This window comes from Odocoileus virginianus, chromosome 13, assembly GCF_023699985.2.
Source record: "Odocoileus virginianus isolate 20LAN1187 ecotype Illinois chromosome 13, Ovbor_1.2, whole genome shotgun sequence".
In the NCBI taxonomy this organism is placed as follows: Eukaryota; Metazoa; Chordata; class Mammalia; order Artiodactyla; family Cervidae; genus Odocoileus; species Odocoileus virginianus.
This window is the reverse complement of record NC_069686.1, coordinates 59,859,115-59,875,130: the sequence shown is the minus strand read 5'-3', so window position 1 is coordinate 59,875,130 and position 16,016 is coordinate 59,859,115. Positions and strand designations below refer to the sequence as shown.

The following is a 16,016-nucleotide window of genomic DNA, read 5'->3' as shown; positions in this document are numbered from 1 at the left end:
ACAGGGGGATTCTTTTGCATGCTTCCGTTAGACAACATCCTCAAAAAACTCCTTTCTCCGTCGCCCCAGTTAAGGATGGCGGTCCCGGCTAGATGCTCGCCGGAGCTCCGTGATAACACCCTCTCGGAGGCCTCAGTTGCCTGAGCTTTTCTACGCTTCACCACATAGTTGGAGCCCAGCCCTCCAAAGAGGCTCGGTAAACAAACCAAACCCCGCCGATGTTCAGCGCCTCACCTTCCCCTACCTTGTCCCTGGCAGTGGGAAAACTTAGGGGTGCCTCAACAAGGAAACAGCGGAAAAGAGCCCAGCGACTGAAGACAGATCTCCGTGAGCGTGGGAGCGGCAGGAGCCCCTGCCGGTCCCTCCTCCCCTAAAAAAACTTGATAAGAAAATGCAGGGCTACAGTGAGAGGCCTTCTGGGACTGAGAAACAATCCCAAGAAAATCTGGGCCACTGGGGGAAATTCGCTGTCCAGCTGGCTAGAGCAAATACTGAGAGTGCAGCACTTTTATCCGCTAGATTTCACTTCGCATGGAAATCTAAAACGGAGGTTGCCCTGAGCTCAAAATCCAGGGCCTCGCGGGTATCCGCACCCTGACTTACTTGGCTCAGGACAACTATAAGATGCCTGGACCGCTCGACTCCGGCGGCCAGGAAAGGACTCTCTCGCGCCCTCTGGACCTGGCTTAATGGCGGCGGGACAGCTCCTAGGGGTTGTCAAAGGTCCCGCAAGGGAAGGACATGGGTGCTGAAACCCCGGGAAGGGCTTGCAGTGCGGCCGGCCAACATGCACTACAAACCTACAAACCTAGCGAGGCGCAGCTGGCCTCTGGCGTTTGCTACTTGTGAAAAATAAACCGCTCCACTGAAAGTAGCCAAATCTAGGTCTGTTTCACATCTCCGACCATCCTCGGTTCATCTCTCCCCACCCCACTCCCCAAACACACACCAGATACACACAGACTCAGTGATAGCACTCTTTCACCCTTAATAACAAGTAAGAAAAAGCCAGAGCGAGAAAATAAAAAGCTGTTTCTTAGGCATGGGGGTTGCCAAAAGAGCCGATGCCCCTGCCTCCTGATCCTGCGCCTGCACGGACGCACCCATAATCCTGCATTTCTCCAACAAGTTGTTTATGGAGTTGTCTATTTGCCTACACCCCGCAATCCACCCCTTCTTGGTCTCCTTTGCCCCTTCCTCGGTCCTGGCCTGAAAGAGGGGGAGGGGCTCGGGTGTGGGTAGGGGAGGGCGGGCCGGACACACGGGGCCGGCGCCGCGGCTCCCCCTCTCCGCCCGCGGCCGCCGCCCCCGGATTATTTATCCGCAAAGTCCCGCGCGCGCCTATTGGGCCGAGGCCCGGGTGTCAGCGCGAGTCCTGGCTCGCCATTGGCCCCGCACACGTGCGGCCCTGACTCACGTGCTTCCGGTTTGAAGGCAAAAAGTGTGCCTGGGTGATTTTTTTTTTAAGCGAGAGAGTTTGAGCAAAGATCCGAGCTGTCAGAGATTTGAAAAAAAAAAAAAAAAAAGCAGCCCCGGCGCTGGCGGAGACGCGCTCTCCCTGCAAAAAAAGCAAAGGCGATTAAAGGCGCTGCCAGCCTCGCGCTCTGGGCACAGCTGAGCGTGACACTCGGGGAAGTCAAACCCCTCACTACTGCCTAGGAAGATGGCTAGACTTTAAAGACTATTTTTTTTTTTTATCTTTAAGAAAAAAAAATTCTTGGAGATTTTTTTCTTGCTTTTTTCTTTCCTGTTTTTTATTTTTCCTTTCTTTTTAGCCGTGGCTTACTCCCCATTTAAAACAAATCATTGATTCTGGTTGCAGAAAGAAAAAAGAAATAGCCAAGTGTCTCCATATCTGGATGTCTACAAATTAGAGAGAGGGAGAGACAGCGAGATCTGCTCGATAAGAGCGAGCGATCCAGGCCAGGCGCCTGGGCTCTTTTTCCTGCACCCGCCCCGTGCCTTCGCTGGGGCTTTGCCGGCCTCCTTCCTCCGCGCACCCCCACGGGCCGCTGGCAAAGTGGGGTGGGGAGCGAGGCGGGGGGGGCGGGGGCCGGCGCGGCGGCCGAGGCGGCGGGGCGGCCGAGCATGGAAGAACAGCAGCCGGAACCTAAAAGTCAACGCGACTCGGGCCTCGGCGCGGCGGCGGCGGTGGCGGCGGCCCCTGGCAGCCTCACCCTGAGTCTCAGCCCCGGCGCAAGCGGCAGCAGCGGCAGCGATGGAGACAGCGTGCCGGTGTCCCCGCAGCCCGCGCCCCCCTCGCCGCCCGCGGCGCCCTGCCTGCCGCCCCTGGCCCACCACCCGCATCTCCCCCCGCACCCCCCGCCCCCGCCGCCGCCGCCGCCGCCGCCGCAGCAGCAGCATCTCGCGGCGCCTGCTCACCAGCCGCAGCCCGCGGCCCAGCTGCACCGCACCACCAACTTTTTCATCGACAACATCCTGAGGCCGGACTTCGGCTGCAAAAAGGAACAGCCGCCGCCGCAGCTCCTGGTGGCTGCGGCGGCGGCCGGAGGAGGCACAGGCGGAGGCCGGGTCGAGCGTGACAGAGGCCAGACCGGCTCAGGTAGAGACCCCGTCCACCCGCTGGGTACTAGGGCGCCGGGCGCCGCCTCACTCCTGTGCACCCCGGACGGGAACTGTGGCCCACCCGACGGCTCCCCGCCAGCCACCGCCGGCGGCGCGGGCGCGTCCAAAGCTGGGAACCCGGCGGCGGCGGCAGCGGCGGCGGCGGCAGCGGCTGTGGCGGCGGCGGCGGCGGCGGCGGCAGCGGCCAAGCCTTCGGACAGCGGCGGTGGCAGCGGAGGCGGCGTGGGGAGTCCTGGTGCGCAGGGTGCTAAGTACCCGGAGCACAGCAACCCGGCCATCCTGCTCATGGGCTCAGCTAACGGCGGGCCCGTAGTGAAAACTGACTCGCAGCAACCCCTCGTGTGGCCCGCCTGGGTCTACTGCACGCGCTACTCCGATCGCCCGTCCTCCGGTGAGTACCCGGCCCCAGGCGGCGCGGTGAGCCCGGCGGACGCCGGTAGAACTCTCAGCCGCCGGGCTGGGGAGAGCGTGCGTGCCGGATCCCGAGGGTTCTTTTCTCACGCCTGCTTTCTCCTTTTCACCATCGATTCCAGTCACTACCGAGTGTTAGACCCAGTTTTTCCGCTCCTGGGCTCTGCGACTACCGCCTGGGAGGTTACGGCTCAGGGTTCAGGGAGTGGGACCCTTCGATTTTTAACTCCGAGCCCTTCTGGCCTTCTTTGTGTTTTATTTTTAAAACACTTCTTTATTATTCTTAGTAAAGACCCAATCAGTCATTGCTTTTTCTTCCAGGGAAAGGGGTTTTTAGAATCAGCTGGAAGGTGGGCCTAGCGATCTGGGTCTGAAATCCTGCGGAGGCCGAAACTGAGCAAGGCTTTGATTAGAGAAATTATCTTCGCTTTGTGTCCTTGCAGACATAAACACCGTATCGATATTTTCTGCGGAGAGATCATTTGCATAGAGATAGATGTAAGGAGACACAGGAAGAAAGGGAAACGTGCCTATCGCTGTCCTCCTTTCCCCAGCCGGGCAGCCAAAAGGGCCTGACCCGCCTGGTAGAATCCAGGGAAAGGCAGTTTCGGAAACAGCGGGTGCCGAGAGCCCCTGGCTCCCGATTCTCTGGAACTGACATAAACGGGGGAGAGGACAGAAGACACCTTAGGCTAAGGCCAGAGATCTGGGCCGAGGGCATGAGAGCCAGCCCCCACCTCAGCTTCTGCGCGGCCCGCATAGCACATCCTCCCGGCCCTGCCCCTTCCTTTTTTCACTCCTTCCTTCCGTACATCTGCCAGTTAGCAAATTTCTGCCAGCCATAGGCCCATTTTTCTCAGTTTTTCTTTGGCCCTTTCCCCACATACCTCTTTGAGCTTGGAGAACCCCAGGCCGAGAGGTACTCAGGGGCGGCCACGAGGCCCCTGGAGAGGAGGCTGTGGCCTGCCCGCCTCCAGGGACTTCAGCTCCCAGGAGGCTGATGGGCGCCTCGAGGAGGGCGGCAGGGGTTCTGGCCTACGACTGGGGTTCCGCGCCCGGGTCTGGCAGGAGGCCGGGCTGGCGTCGCGGTGCGGCGCTCCACTCCGACTGGTCTCTGACTTCCCACCGCTGCTGGCCGGGCGCGGATCGATGAGCGCTATCAGCCCCCGCCATCTCGAGCCCCGTTATTGACACATCGGGCTCCCTGAACCTCCGAAAAGCTGCTTTGATTGACTCGCCTGATGGATAGAGTGATTGAGCTGTCAGGCTGTGCGGCTCAGGCTGGCCAGGAGGCTACGATTTTATTACAAGTGTTCATGCCTCTGCGAGGGCACCCATATATACAGTAACAACACAACTGCGACAAGGCTCTAACAACCTAAGGGATGCCCATCTCGCAATGGGGGCTTTCCGAGTTTGCACACATTTCCTGGGCCACCTCTGCTGGATCAGCTAATTACTAAGCTAAACCAAGGCCTTCCTGGCCCCTCACCCCGCCTTCCAGTGCTTTCTGCATCGGGCTCAGGAGTGGGCCTTGTCTTTGTTCTTGGCTGCTTTCCTTCTCACAAGCCTGGAGAGGCAGGGTGCTGGTTTCTAATCCTGCAGGTGCAGTTCAAGGAGAGGAACCTCAACCCAGTCTTGAGTTGTGGTGCTCGGCCAGGCCTGGACTCTTGTCACAGGACAGCTGGTGACCCCTGGCGCTGGTCTGCCCCAGAGGCCAGCTGCCTGGTTTACCCCTCTGTCACTAGGTTTGGAGATACCGGTGCAGGCCCTTCTTTCCAGACAATTTTAGAGGTTAACAGGCCTGACAGGGACTTCACTCAGCTCAGGAAGCTCCCATAACCATGACAGGGCCCAGAAAGTAAATGCTAGAGAAGACTTGCATGTGGAGGCCTTTCTTTTTCTTCCTGTCTTCAGCGCTGGACTTCATAGCCAGCCCTCTTCCCAGACTAGTTTTTGAGGGACACTTCACTTTCCTAGGAAGGTTTCCTGTGGCCTCTTCCCATAACCATCTTAGAGCATAGCACAGATTTTTGTCGGGATTGTCCCACCCTTTCTGTCCCTCTGCCCCTGTTTTGCTCCTGGATGTGGGGAGGGGCATGCAGCTTTCTTACAGATCACCATAGGTGGGCAGGAAAGACAGCTCTGACTTGCTTTTGTTGTTCAGTTTTCAATCCTGTGATTGCAGCTTCTGTATCCTAAGGACTAGGGAGAGAGACCTGCCTGTGCCACTGGGTGTAGGATGGGGAGGGTCCCCTCTTTCTTACTGGTACCATCCAAGGGACAAAGCAGAGAACCCAGGGGCCTGGGCATGTGAGTAAGGCATACAACTGGGGAAAGGCCTCTTCTTCGCTTTCCAGGAAGCAGGTGGACAGAGTCTTCCTGGGACTCTATAAGGGGCTTCGTTTTAGGCCAGAGGGAAAGAAGAGCAGGTAGAGAGAACAGATGCTGAATGTTTTGGAGCTAGGCAAGCCTCTCAGATTGCCCTCCTTATCCCCTTGTTTTCTGGAGTCAGTAGCTACAAGCAGATGTGGTCTTATTGTAGGTGTGTGGGTGTAGATGCTTCTTGAGGAGGGGAAGAAAAATAGTTTGCAGGCTGGCAATTCCCTCAGGGCAGTCCTAGCCCAGTCTTCATGACTCCAATGTTGAGCCTCTTTTTATTCCAAGGCTGTGAAGACAGCAGGCCCCTGACCTCCAACTCTGGGTTGGGCCAGATAGGTCTCCAAATATCTTTCCATCTTGGACTCTATGATTTAAGCCTATCATGGCTGGGTCTGTTCTGAATTGGGGTGTGAGGTGTATACACAACTTCGGCCGGCCAGTTTTCCTCTGTGACCCTTCTGGCATCCCAGAGGATTCCCAGAGGGGAACCCAGCGACCCCAGTAGCCAGCAGATTGATCTAGGGGCTCGTGGGCGGGAGGGGCTGCACAGACTCTGCTCTCGCCCCAGAAGCGCAGGGCGAGATCCCCTAGCTCCGCTCCGCAATTCTCACGGCTCCCTCTGCCCTCTGCCCCCTCCCCTTTGCCCCTCGTCCCCACCTCCGCCGCTGCAGGTCCCCGCACCAGGAAGCTGAAGAAGAAGAAGAATGAGAAGGAAGACAAGCGGCCGAGGACGGCGTTCACGGCCGAGCAGCTGCAGAGACTCAAGGCGGAGTTCCAGGCGAACCGCTACATCACCGAGCAGCGGCGGCAGACGCTGGCCCAGGAGCTCAGCCTCAACGAGTCCCAGATCAAGATTTGGTTCCAGAACAAGCGCGCCAAGATCAAGAAAGCCACGGGCATCAAGAACGGCCTGGCGCTGCACCTCATGGCGCAGGGACTGTACAACCATTCAACCACCACGGTCCAGGACAAAGACGAGAGCGAGTAGCCGCCGCCGGCAGAGGCAGCGCGGTCCGGCCGCCGCGCCCGCGCCCCCTCCTGGCACCGCGGCCGCCGCCGTGTGGGCCCCACGCCCCGGGGAGAAAGAATCAGCGTAGAGGAGGAAGAAAGCAACAGGGAGAAGAGAGAGAAAGAGGTTCCCAGGATGGAGAGTCACATTGCAACGAAACATTTCTTTTTTTAAAAAGGGAGAAAGACTCAGACAGGTGCTATCGAAAAATAAGATGAGTTCTCTCTTCACAGTATAAGGGACGAAAACTACGAACTCCTTAAAGCTCTATCTAGCCAAACAGCTTACGACCTTGTATATATTTAATTTCAGGTAAGGAAAAGAATTATGTGTAGCGATCTCTATTTGCTGGACTTTTTATTAATCTCCTTTATTATTATTGTTATAATTATTATAATTATTATAATTATTTTATCCCCCGCCTCCGCCTCGCTGCCCCCGGCCCAGTTTCGTTTTCTTTTGAATGTTATTGCTTCTCCGGTGCCTCCCGTCCCGCATCGCTGGCCCTCCGTTTCTCTGGGACTTTTCTTTGTGTGCGTGAGAGTGTGTTTCCTCGCGTGTCTGCCCTTCGCCTCTCCCCCTCCCCCCATCTCCCTGGCCCCTTCTGTCCGTCTGTCTGTCCTGCCCCCCGACCCTTTCGTTTTCCGGAGACTTGTTGAGAAATACGACCCCACAGACTGCGAGACTGAACCGCCGCTACAAGCCAAAGATTTTATTATGTTCAGAAACCTGTAGTCTGAAATAAAGTGTACACTGTGCTCACGAGCGCCTGACGGCCCTCCTCTTTGCGGGCTGGGGAAGGGCGAAGACGCGGGGCGGCCCTGCGCAAGGCGGGCGCACATCGGGCGCTGAGCCCGGAGGCTCAGCCAGGCCTTAGGATCCATCACCGCACAACGAATGCAGGGGGCAAGGAGCGCGCGGTGCTAGGGATGGCTCGGACCCGGGGATGGCCCGGGTTTGGAGGGTCTGGAGGACACGCCTGGTCCCTGATCGCATTCAAAGGAGACCAAAGGCTGGAAACCCCAGTCCTGACTTCGGAAACACTGCGGAGCTGCTGGTCTGCTTCCCGCGGAGCCAGGACCAGCTGGGCTGCAGCATACTGTGGTTCAACCTGCTCCTTGCTCCAGCTTGCTTTTTTTCTTTTTCTGTCTTTTTTTTTTTTTTTCCTGATGCCAGTCTTGTTGGAGGTTTTCTCCTTTAGAAGCAGAAGGACTTCCCGGGGCATGGCAGAGGTGAGGGGCTGCCTGGAATCCTAAGCAAGGGCCACCTCGGCCTGCCTGGACTTCACTGCTCTTCCAAAGGAGAAGTGATTCGGTTGTCTAGAGGGCTGGTCGAGGGTGGCACCTGAGCTTGGCAGGACTCATGGTGGCAGTCCGGAGTGGAGGCCCGGATGCGGAGAAGCTCTGTGGAGCCGCAGCCCCTCAGTCAGCTACGGGGATTGCTCTGGGGCCAAGATCTCGGCCACGCACACAGGCCTGCCTTGACCCTGCCCAAAGTCTAATAATCAAGGTTCTTTTCACAATCCCAACAAAGCCTGGCTTGCTTTCTGACAGAAGATGGGGCACAAACACCAGCCCCCTGGGCCCCCAGAACCCCCAGATTTCCAAGAGGAAAATGTCTGGACACTTGCCCCAGACACCCTGGGGCCTATCCTTCCTGGGTAGCCACTGGGCCCCACTATTCAGGGACTAGGAAGAGAAAGGGGAGGTCCCTTCTAATCTTTCTTTGGTCCAGGATTTTTTTTTTAATGGTAAATTCTGTTCTCCACGTTTTTCCTTCTCTTCTGTAGTACGGATGTATGCAGCTATACTCATATAACCAGATATTCAGGTGTCCCAAAAAACTCGGGTGCATATGTGATCATGTGTAGATGGATACTGGTACATCTGGGTGCCCACTGGGCTTTGTGTATTTCTGCATATGTGAACATTATGCGATTGGATGTTCATGTCTCTGTAATTAGATGCACACTTGGATATTTCTGAGTTCACAGTGTGTGCACATGTGCTTATTTGTGTTTGCAGGTGTGTTTGTGTGTGTAGGGGAACCCCGCTTCTGTGCTCTTTCCTTGGGTTTCTTTCCTGTTGTTTTTGCAGGATTGATTATTGTGAGAGTGGGAATGACCCATCAGTCTGCCTTTCTTGAAAAATCCACCTTGGTTTGGGCCTGTGCTGGATGTGAAATGACAGTGCCAGGTGTCAGCGCTTGGAAGCCAAGGGGGTGTTGAAGTCCCTGTTGAAGGGCTTGGGGGGTTGGGGTTCAGGGGCCTGGAGTTGCTGAGCACATTCGACATTGCCATGGGTTCCCAGCTTTATTGCATTCCTTTCACATCTTTTTGGGGTGTGTGGAGTAACCTCTACACATAATAGATGCTCTCCCAATCCTTGAGTGAAGACTTGACAGCAGTGAGGTGGGCCCTTCCCTGGGGCCAGTTGTTTTCTGGTAACTGGAAGTATATCCTTTGCTTTTCTTGGGGTGGGGATGCAGGGGAGGAGCCTGGAATCTTCAAGCTCTCCAGGGTTTTGGGTTAGGGGGCTGAGACCTGAGGCTGAGGGTACCCCTTCCGGAATCTGGCCACAGGCAGATAGGATGTTGGGGTGCTCAGTTCTACAGAGAATCTTTCTGTTCCAAATGCATGGAAACTGGGCGGCTACTCCTTCTCCCTTCCTTAGTGTGGCCTCTTAGGGTACCTGTGCCCCTCAAGATCACAGATGGAGTCAGGGGCCAACTCGAGTAGTAACTCCAAGAAGTATCCTGTTCCTACAGGCTCCTTTTTATCTGTACCCGGAGATCAAAGCCAAGCCCTCTGGGGGAGAGAGAGGTGGTCACCTCTTTCCAGGATTATATTGGTAAATTGCATGGATGTGTCATTATTATGTAATTTAACTTCTGGCCCCTTATCTCCTTTTATCTTCCAATCACTATAGGTAAATAGAATTTTCTTCTTTACTCAGAGGAGGAAACTAAAGCTTGGAGAACTTAAGCATTTGGTCCATGGCTCCTCTGTCCCCCTGTGTCTTCCTCTTTGTCACATCTACTCATTACAACTGCCTTTATCTCTGATATCTGGCTGAGGTCCTCAAGTAATGGTCCAGAATGACTCTCCTATCTTCTCTCTTTATTCCCCATCCCCATTTTCCTTCCTCCTGATTGGGGCAGAGACTAGGGAAGGAGGACTCCAGTCAGACTTCTTTCATGCACCCCCTCTAAAAAAAGAAAGTAATAATAATCATAAACAGGCATTGATTTCTCTGATTTATGGGTCTGGCTTAGCCAGCTGCCTGTATTAAAGTCTGGGGCTGCATCGAAATAAATATTAGAGTGTGCTATCCCAACTTCCTTATATTCTACCTATTTTTTTTTTAAGATTGGATTGAACCATAAACTTAAATCTTCCTCAGCCCAGGAGGAAATACACACTAGCCAAGTCTAAACAGTATTGATCCTTGGCTCTTTCTGAGGGCAAAGGTCTCTGTTTTCTTGCCAGAAAACTCCCATTCCTTCAGTAGAGTCAGGAGGAGGAGGTGTGGATGGGGGTGGACTACAGAAGGGGTATTTGGGTGTATGGTAGTGTGTTGTAGGTCTGTGTTAGCTTGTATGTTTGTGGGTTGTATTGCGTGTGGGCATTTGTATAGAGGTGCTATTGACTGATAAATAAATATATTTATTTAGGCTTGGGAGGTATAAGTATGTGTTTCGAGTGTACGGGCACCAATAGCAGTTGCTGTGTGTGTGTGTGTGTGTGTGTGTCCAGGCTGCTGAAGGCACAGAGAAAGAGTCTACTAACCTGCCCCCTACCTGGCCCCCACACCTGTCACCTGTGACAAGGCTTCCAGATGCCCCAGTGCCCTCAGTGAAAAAGCCTAACTGCAGGGATAGGGGTGCTCTTGGTTGACACCAAGAAGCTGAGGCCAAGGCCAGGGTCAGGGAGACTGGCCTCCCCAAACTCCTTGCCCCATGAAGGTGTCTGCTGTGGCTTTCTGGGGGTGGCCATCTGTTTCTCCAAAGGTCAGCCTTGCTTTTCCTCTTCATGAAAGCCATTCCTCTGGCAATACAGGCAAACTTCATTCCCCATCTTCCAACAGGCATAGGCTGGGAAGGGGGTGGGGAGCCTGAAGACCCCCTCCTCGCTTTGCCTCACAGCCTGGGGCCCATTTAATCTCTATGTCACTATGGCTTAAATTGGAAATCATGTTCACTTTGTCTGGAGGGAGGTGGCCAAGCATGGCTCCATCCCTCATCACCCCCACCTGAGACCTCTTCTCGCTCACTCTGAACCCAGGTGAAAGGATTGTGGCAACTTGTGGAAAGGGGCAAGACTGGGGACTCCAGCAGCCCCCACTCCTCCCCAAATGATTTAGACCAGTCATTTAATTGTTGGAGGGGATCCGCAGGGATTCTGGAATAAAAAAAACACTGGGGATGGGGGATGGGAGGGAAAGTGCCTGGTAGGGTGTGAGAGCATCCTGGAAGTGAGAGGCAAAGTCTTCAGATTTCCTCTAAGTCCAGTAAGGGCCTCAAGAGTGTCACTGAGTGGGTGGTACCCATGCACACACAGACATACAGCACATGTGCACACACTTCTGCGCATCCAAATGCACAAAAAATGTACTCACATATATAATACGTGTACCCCTATGTAAAGTATGTGCACATATACAAACAAGTATCTAGATATCTAGAACTGTCATGCAGAGTTGGGTTCCGAGCAATCACATGGCCATGGTCCATGTAGAAATTTCTGGCACATTTTTTTACATGACCCAGGAGTACACCTGCTGGTGTCCAGTACACACCTACATGCCCCAGCTCGTGGGCTTCGCTCCTATCCAGTGTAGGCACAGGGCATTGTTTCCAGGGCTGGAGACATACCAGACTGCCTATTGCTTTTCATGGAGGCCACCAGGGAGAACTGGGACTGAGGTGAGTGGGTTGATTGTGTGGGGGTGGAAAGATTGGAGTCAAGGCAGTCCTTTCTCTCTCCCCAGAGACTCTGGGCTCAGACACAAATATGCTGCTGCTACCCCTGTCTCCATCCCTCCCTCCCACCTACCCTTCGCCTTCCCAGGGGTACCTCCTGGGGTTGAAGATCTAGATCCAGGAAAGGTGAGGGCAGACTTCTGAAACTGATTTCTCAGGGAGTTGGGTAAGTCTTGGGCTATTATAATTTGCTCTTTGAGTTTGCTTCTAAATACAGCCTTTTCCAGAGATGCCATTCTGGAGATGGAGCAGGCCCCTCCACTCTGGAATTCTTCCCAAAGATATGGAGTAGGTTGCTGTGAGCACATTTGGGAAGATTTCAGGTTGCAATAATGGATTACAGAAAAGCAGAGATCGGAGCACTGTGCATGCGGCAAAACACACCCAGCTTATCCTGAGGAGAGGATTGGATCCATGCTCCAGACTCGCTTTTGGGTTGTGGGAATGGGGTGAGGGGTGGAGGTGGGAGGATGCAGGAGGAGCCCTGTGCTGGGGGAAGCTGTGAGCACAAGCCTCCCCACTCCTCAACTCCACTAGGGGATGGGGTATACATGCAAGCAACCTCTCAGGGACTAGCAGCTACCAGAAGATTCTGCCCAGACCCAGCTGCCACACAAGCGCCACTGCAGGGGTGGTGAGAAACGCGATCCTGGGTGCACTCCGTACCCCACTGTTTCCCTCCCTCCCCCACCCAGGGGCGAAGACCTGGACTCCTGGCACCCCAGGAACAGCAATTACATCGCAGAGGGGAGGGAGACCCCTGTAGGTGAGATGGAAGGAATCCAAGGGAGAGAGGGCCCTGCTAAAATTTAACATTCCGTAAGGACAGACGCCTGCAAGAGGGGCTAGGGCCCTTACTGAGACGCCAGCAGATTCAGGCAGGAAGGCCCACGGCGGTGCCTGCTGGTGAAGTGAATGCAGTGGGAAAGCACCAATAAAGCTCTGCTGCTGCCCCGCACGCCCATCCAGCTGCAGTGATGCGGCCATTAAAAGTCTCCCATCCAAGATGAAACTCATCATTACAAGAAGACACGTTGAGAAATTAAAAAATAATAACAGACTTACTATCCAGTGTCCCACGTTGCTAGCCATTTGACACAATTTATTCAACCTCACACCCTTCTTTGAGTTGGATATTATCATCCCCATTTTACAGATAAGAAAAGTGAGGTCCAGGGACGTTCTTGCCAAGGTCACACCAAACCACGTTAAAGCTTACACCGTAATTATATGTCATAAAATACCAGGACGCTTCTGCCGCCGCGCTGTGATGTTTCCGCAGTAAGAGAACTTTTGCGTAAGGTCGGGATGGGGTGGATTTGGGTTAAAGGCTATTCTTTCTCTTCCGGACTCTTAAACTCTTCAGTAGGAGCAGTCCTCAGCCGCCACCTCCAACCTCCCACTCTTCCCTCAAGTTAGTAACTCACGCTCGAATTCTTGCTCTCAAATACCACTCCACCCAGGTTGGTCTCAGATTAGGTTCCCCGGAGGTCTTCAAGATGACCCCTTCCCACCACAATCAGCGGTGTCTACCCTCACCATCTCCTCTCCCCTCTGAGCCCGGTCTGGCCCGGCTGACACAGCCCGCCCCCGGCGTCTCGCTCGGACTTTGGCTTCTCCCGCCTGGCTGGAGCTGCCTGCGCGCCCAGCGCGGTCTGCGGAGGGCGCTTCGCAGATGCACTTCCGGTCAGCGCAGCGAAGGCCGTAGGCCTGGGCCGCGCTGACCTGTCGAGTCAGGCTGGAGATCGGAGAGCATCTGGGGCTCGTCCTCTCTCGGGAACCTCGAAACCCCAATTCTGCTGGTCCAGCGCGAGATCCTGCTCGATGGAGACGCCAAGGGGAGGGCTGTCCCGGCGGCTTGATCGCGCAGGGCTGCGGGCGATGGTCAGGGACCCGCCGCCCTCCACCCGCAGGCTCCAATGCTCCCGCATCTCCCACCCGGGTTCCCCCAAGCGACTGTCTCTGTACAGTTTCGATTTGTGTCTAGGCCGGGTTCGCTCTCCTTTCAGTCATTTTCTATGGGCTTCCCGGCCTCTGGGTTCCTCCTTGGTCCTCTGCGCCAACGTTTCCGTTTTCGTTCGGAAGACTGCCCTCCTGCGGTCAACCTCTCCGACCGCTCGGACTCGGCCTCGGCCTTTGCGGAGGGTGTGCCTGGGCGTCTCTGGCTTCCTGCCCTCCGTCTCCTCTGGTCCGCGGCCCGGCTCCCAAGTTTGCTCCAGGGATTGGGAGGCTATGAGGGAGGCCGGAGAGTTCCGACCTCTCGCTTCCCTCCCTGGGCCGGCGCGCGGGGACCGGGGCTGACCTTGGAGGCGGCCACGCTCCCCCCCTCCCACCATGTTCCCCCGTCACCCCCGGCCCCCTTGACTCCCGGGCTACCAAGTCGTGGCCACTGGGGAAGCGCCCTTCCCTTGGCTGTGCGCCCTTGCCCTGGCGGTATCGCGCAGCGGCTGGCAATCTGAGCTGCGCAAACCGTGTTTCTGAGCGGCCTGGCCTGGGGTCAAGCCAGGAAGGAGGAGGGGTGGACCTCTCAGGCTGTGGAGACCCGACTTGATTTGTTTCAACTTGTCCTGAAGGGTTAGACGAGGCGCGCGCTCGCGCACACTTGCCACCGGGAGCCGAAACCCTCGCTGGCTCGGCTGCCCGGCTCGGCCCGCCCGCTCGGCGCCCTGCGCGGCCCTGGCTGGCCCGGAGGCCCTGGCGTCCGAGAGCTTGGGCGCCTGCCTGCTCGGTGCCTGGCTGGGGTGAACCTGGCCCGCGAAGGGCCGCCACCTGCATTTTCCTGGACTAGGTGAGCGCCTTCCGAAATCCCCGATGCGGGATCCTTTTTTGAGAGAAAAAGTTGCAACAGCAGCCCTGCCCCCTGCCGCCTCTTCCCCACAGTAAAGCGCCCACTTTCAGGTGGCAGACCTTTTTCCACCTTCCCTTTCCTTCTTTTCTGGAGGTATTTGGCCAATTCGCTTTCTTAGGCACAGTTGTGGTTTCCCGCTCAGATTAACAATTTGCACGAAATTTCTTTAAAACTAGCGCAGTCCACTTGCCCTCGGTCAGCATCTTTTCTGAGCGGCGCCCACCCAGGCCCTATAGAGCTTCCAGGAAGGAGCGGCCGGCTAGGCGGGCGTGAGAAGGACGGAGGCCGGGCGAGGATCTTCGGTCCTTGGTCCTTTGCTGCAACTCCCGGCCTCCTCCCCTTGCGGACTGAACTCTGGCCTTCAACGCTAGCCTCACGACTTCAGGGTCGGTTCAAGTGCGCTATCCTCAGCGGCGGAAACAGAGAGCTCCGTCGGAATCGCTAGGTACCTACCGTGGGAGGACGGCCAAACCACAGTTCCATGTTCCTCGGGCCTCAGTTTCTTATCTGTTAGCCAAAATGCCCTAACAGGGTCGAGCTGTTTGGAGGTGCAGAGTGAGAAGTCTAGGGTTGTGGGTTTGCGGACCGGCAGGGGAGTGAGGGGACCCGGGGTGCTGGGGGAGGAGAGAATCGGAAGGACAAAGCCTCCCCACGCCACTTTCATTCAGCTGAAGTGAACCAAGTTCCCTTTTGGGATAGAACTATTGGGACTCTCGGACTAGGCAGGATCAGGGGATTCCAGGTGGGCGAGATTCTGTGTTCCATGCCCGCCACGTGCAAACTTAGGCCCCAATCCCAAGCGGCCACTGGTGAAGGTAACCAGAGATGTCCGGGGTTTTGCGGAGGCGCCCCTACAGCGCCCCGCACAACTCAAGTGCAGACTGCTGACTTGGGTGGAAAATACCTTTGCCCCCAGTCCTGGCCCGGCCTGGGTGGAGAGGCCTTGCTCTCCTTTCTCTCAGACAACCTGATAGGAGATTTCTCCCTCTTGGGGCTTTTCTCCTTCCTAGGTTACTCCAGGAGAGCTGCTCGCGTTTGGATTTGGCCCACCTATCTAAGCAAAAAGACCTGCCTGGTGAGGCGTGGGAGCCACGGCCCTCCCTCCAGCTTCCTGGGGGTAGGGTGGGGACCCCTCCCCTAGAGATTCTCTAGAACCAGAGTGTTGATGATCATTACTTTAAATTAAAAGTCCTCCTTTTTTTCTTTCTAAGCCCCAACTTAGTTTCAGAGAATGAAGCGTGAAAGCTCTTTTATGGAGATTACGGATGCTTCATTTATTCCCGCAAATGGCAAACACTGGCCAGCAAAGACCGAGCGAGCGAGTTCCTTGTCTCCGATCCTCAGCCGTCTCCGGGCTCACAAGCTCACTTGGCTGTGAGACAGCATCGTCGGGAAAAGCCCCTCCAATGGGTTTACCTGGGGAAGGGAAGAGCTCTGTTCTCTGGGGCTGCAGCCAGCAAGCTCCCACTGGTTGGGGTAAAGACCTAGCTACGACATACCTCTGACTTGAGAGCTGAGGGATTTGAGATTGGAGAAGGGGGCTGTCCAGAGGGTTACTCTTGAGGATCCCTGCGATGCTGAGTGTATGTGCCTGGAGAAATCCCATGGATAGAGGAGCCTCGTGGGCTGTAGTCTATGGGTCGCAAAAACAGTGCAAATCACTGCAAACCGTCGTGCTTCACCTCCCTTTTCTGTTTACAGTGGAGTTCCTCGGAATTTGCAGTGTGTTCCAGGAGATCCCGGAGACTCATGTACCCTGTCCTGACCTCAGTTTCTCATTCCAACCTCTAGCCCTTCCTG

General features: G+C 55.7%; 1 protein-coding gene across 1 annotated transcript; it reads left to right on the top strand.

The window, feature by feature from the left end:
- The first annotated feature begins 1,542 nt into the window (after positions 1-1,542).
- On the top strand, positions 1,543-7,150 carry EN1 (engrailed homeobox 1). The gene is made up of 2 exons (XM_020876756.2): positions 1,543-2,977; positions 6,051-7,150. The coding sequence occupies exons 1-2, from the start codon at positions 2,089-2,091 to the stop codon at positions 6,365-6,367; spliced, it is 1,206 nt and encodes a 401-aa protein (XP_020732415.2). The 5' UTR covers positions 1,543-2,088; the 3' UTR covers positions 6,368-7,150.
- Positions 7,151-16,016: the final 8,866 nt, after the last annotated feature.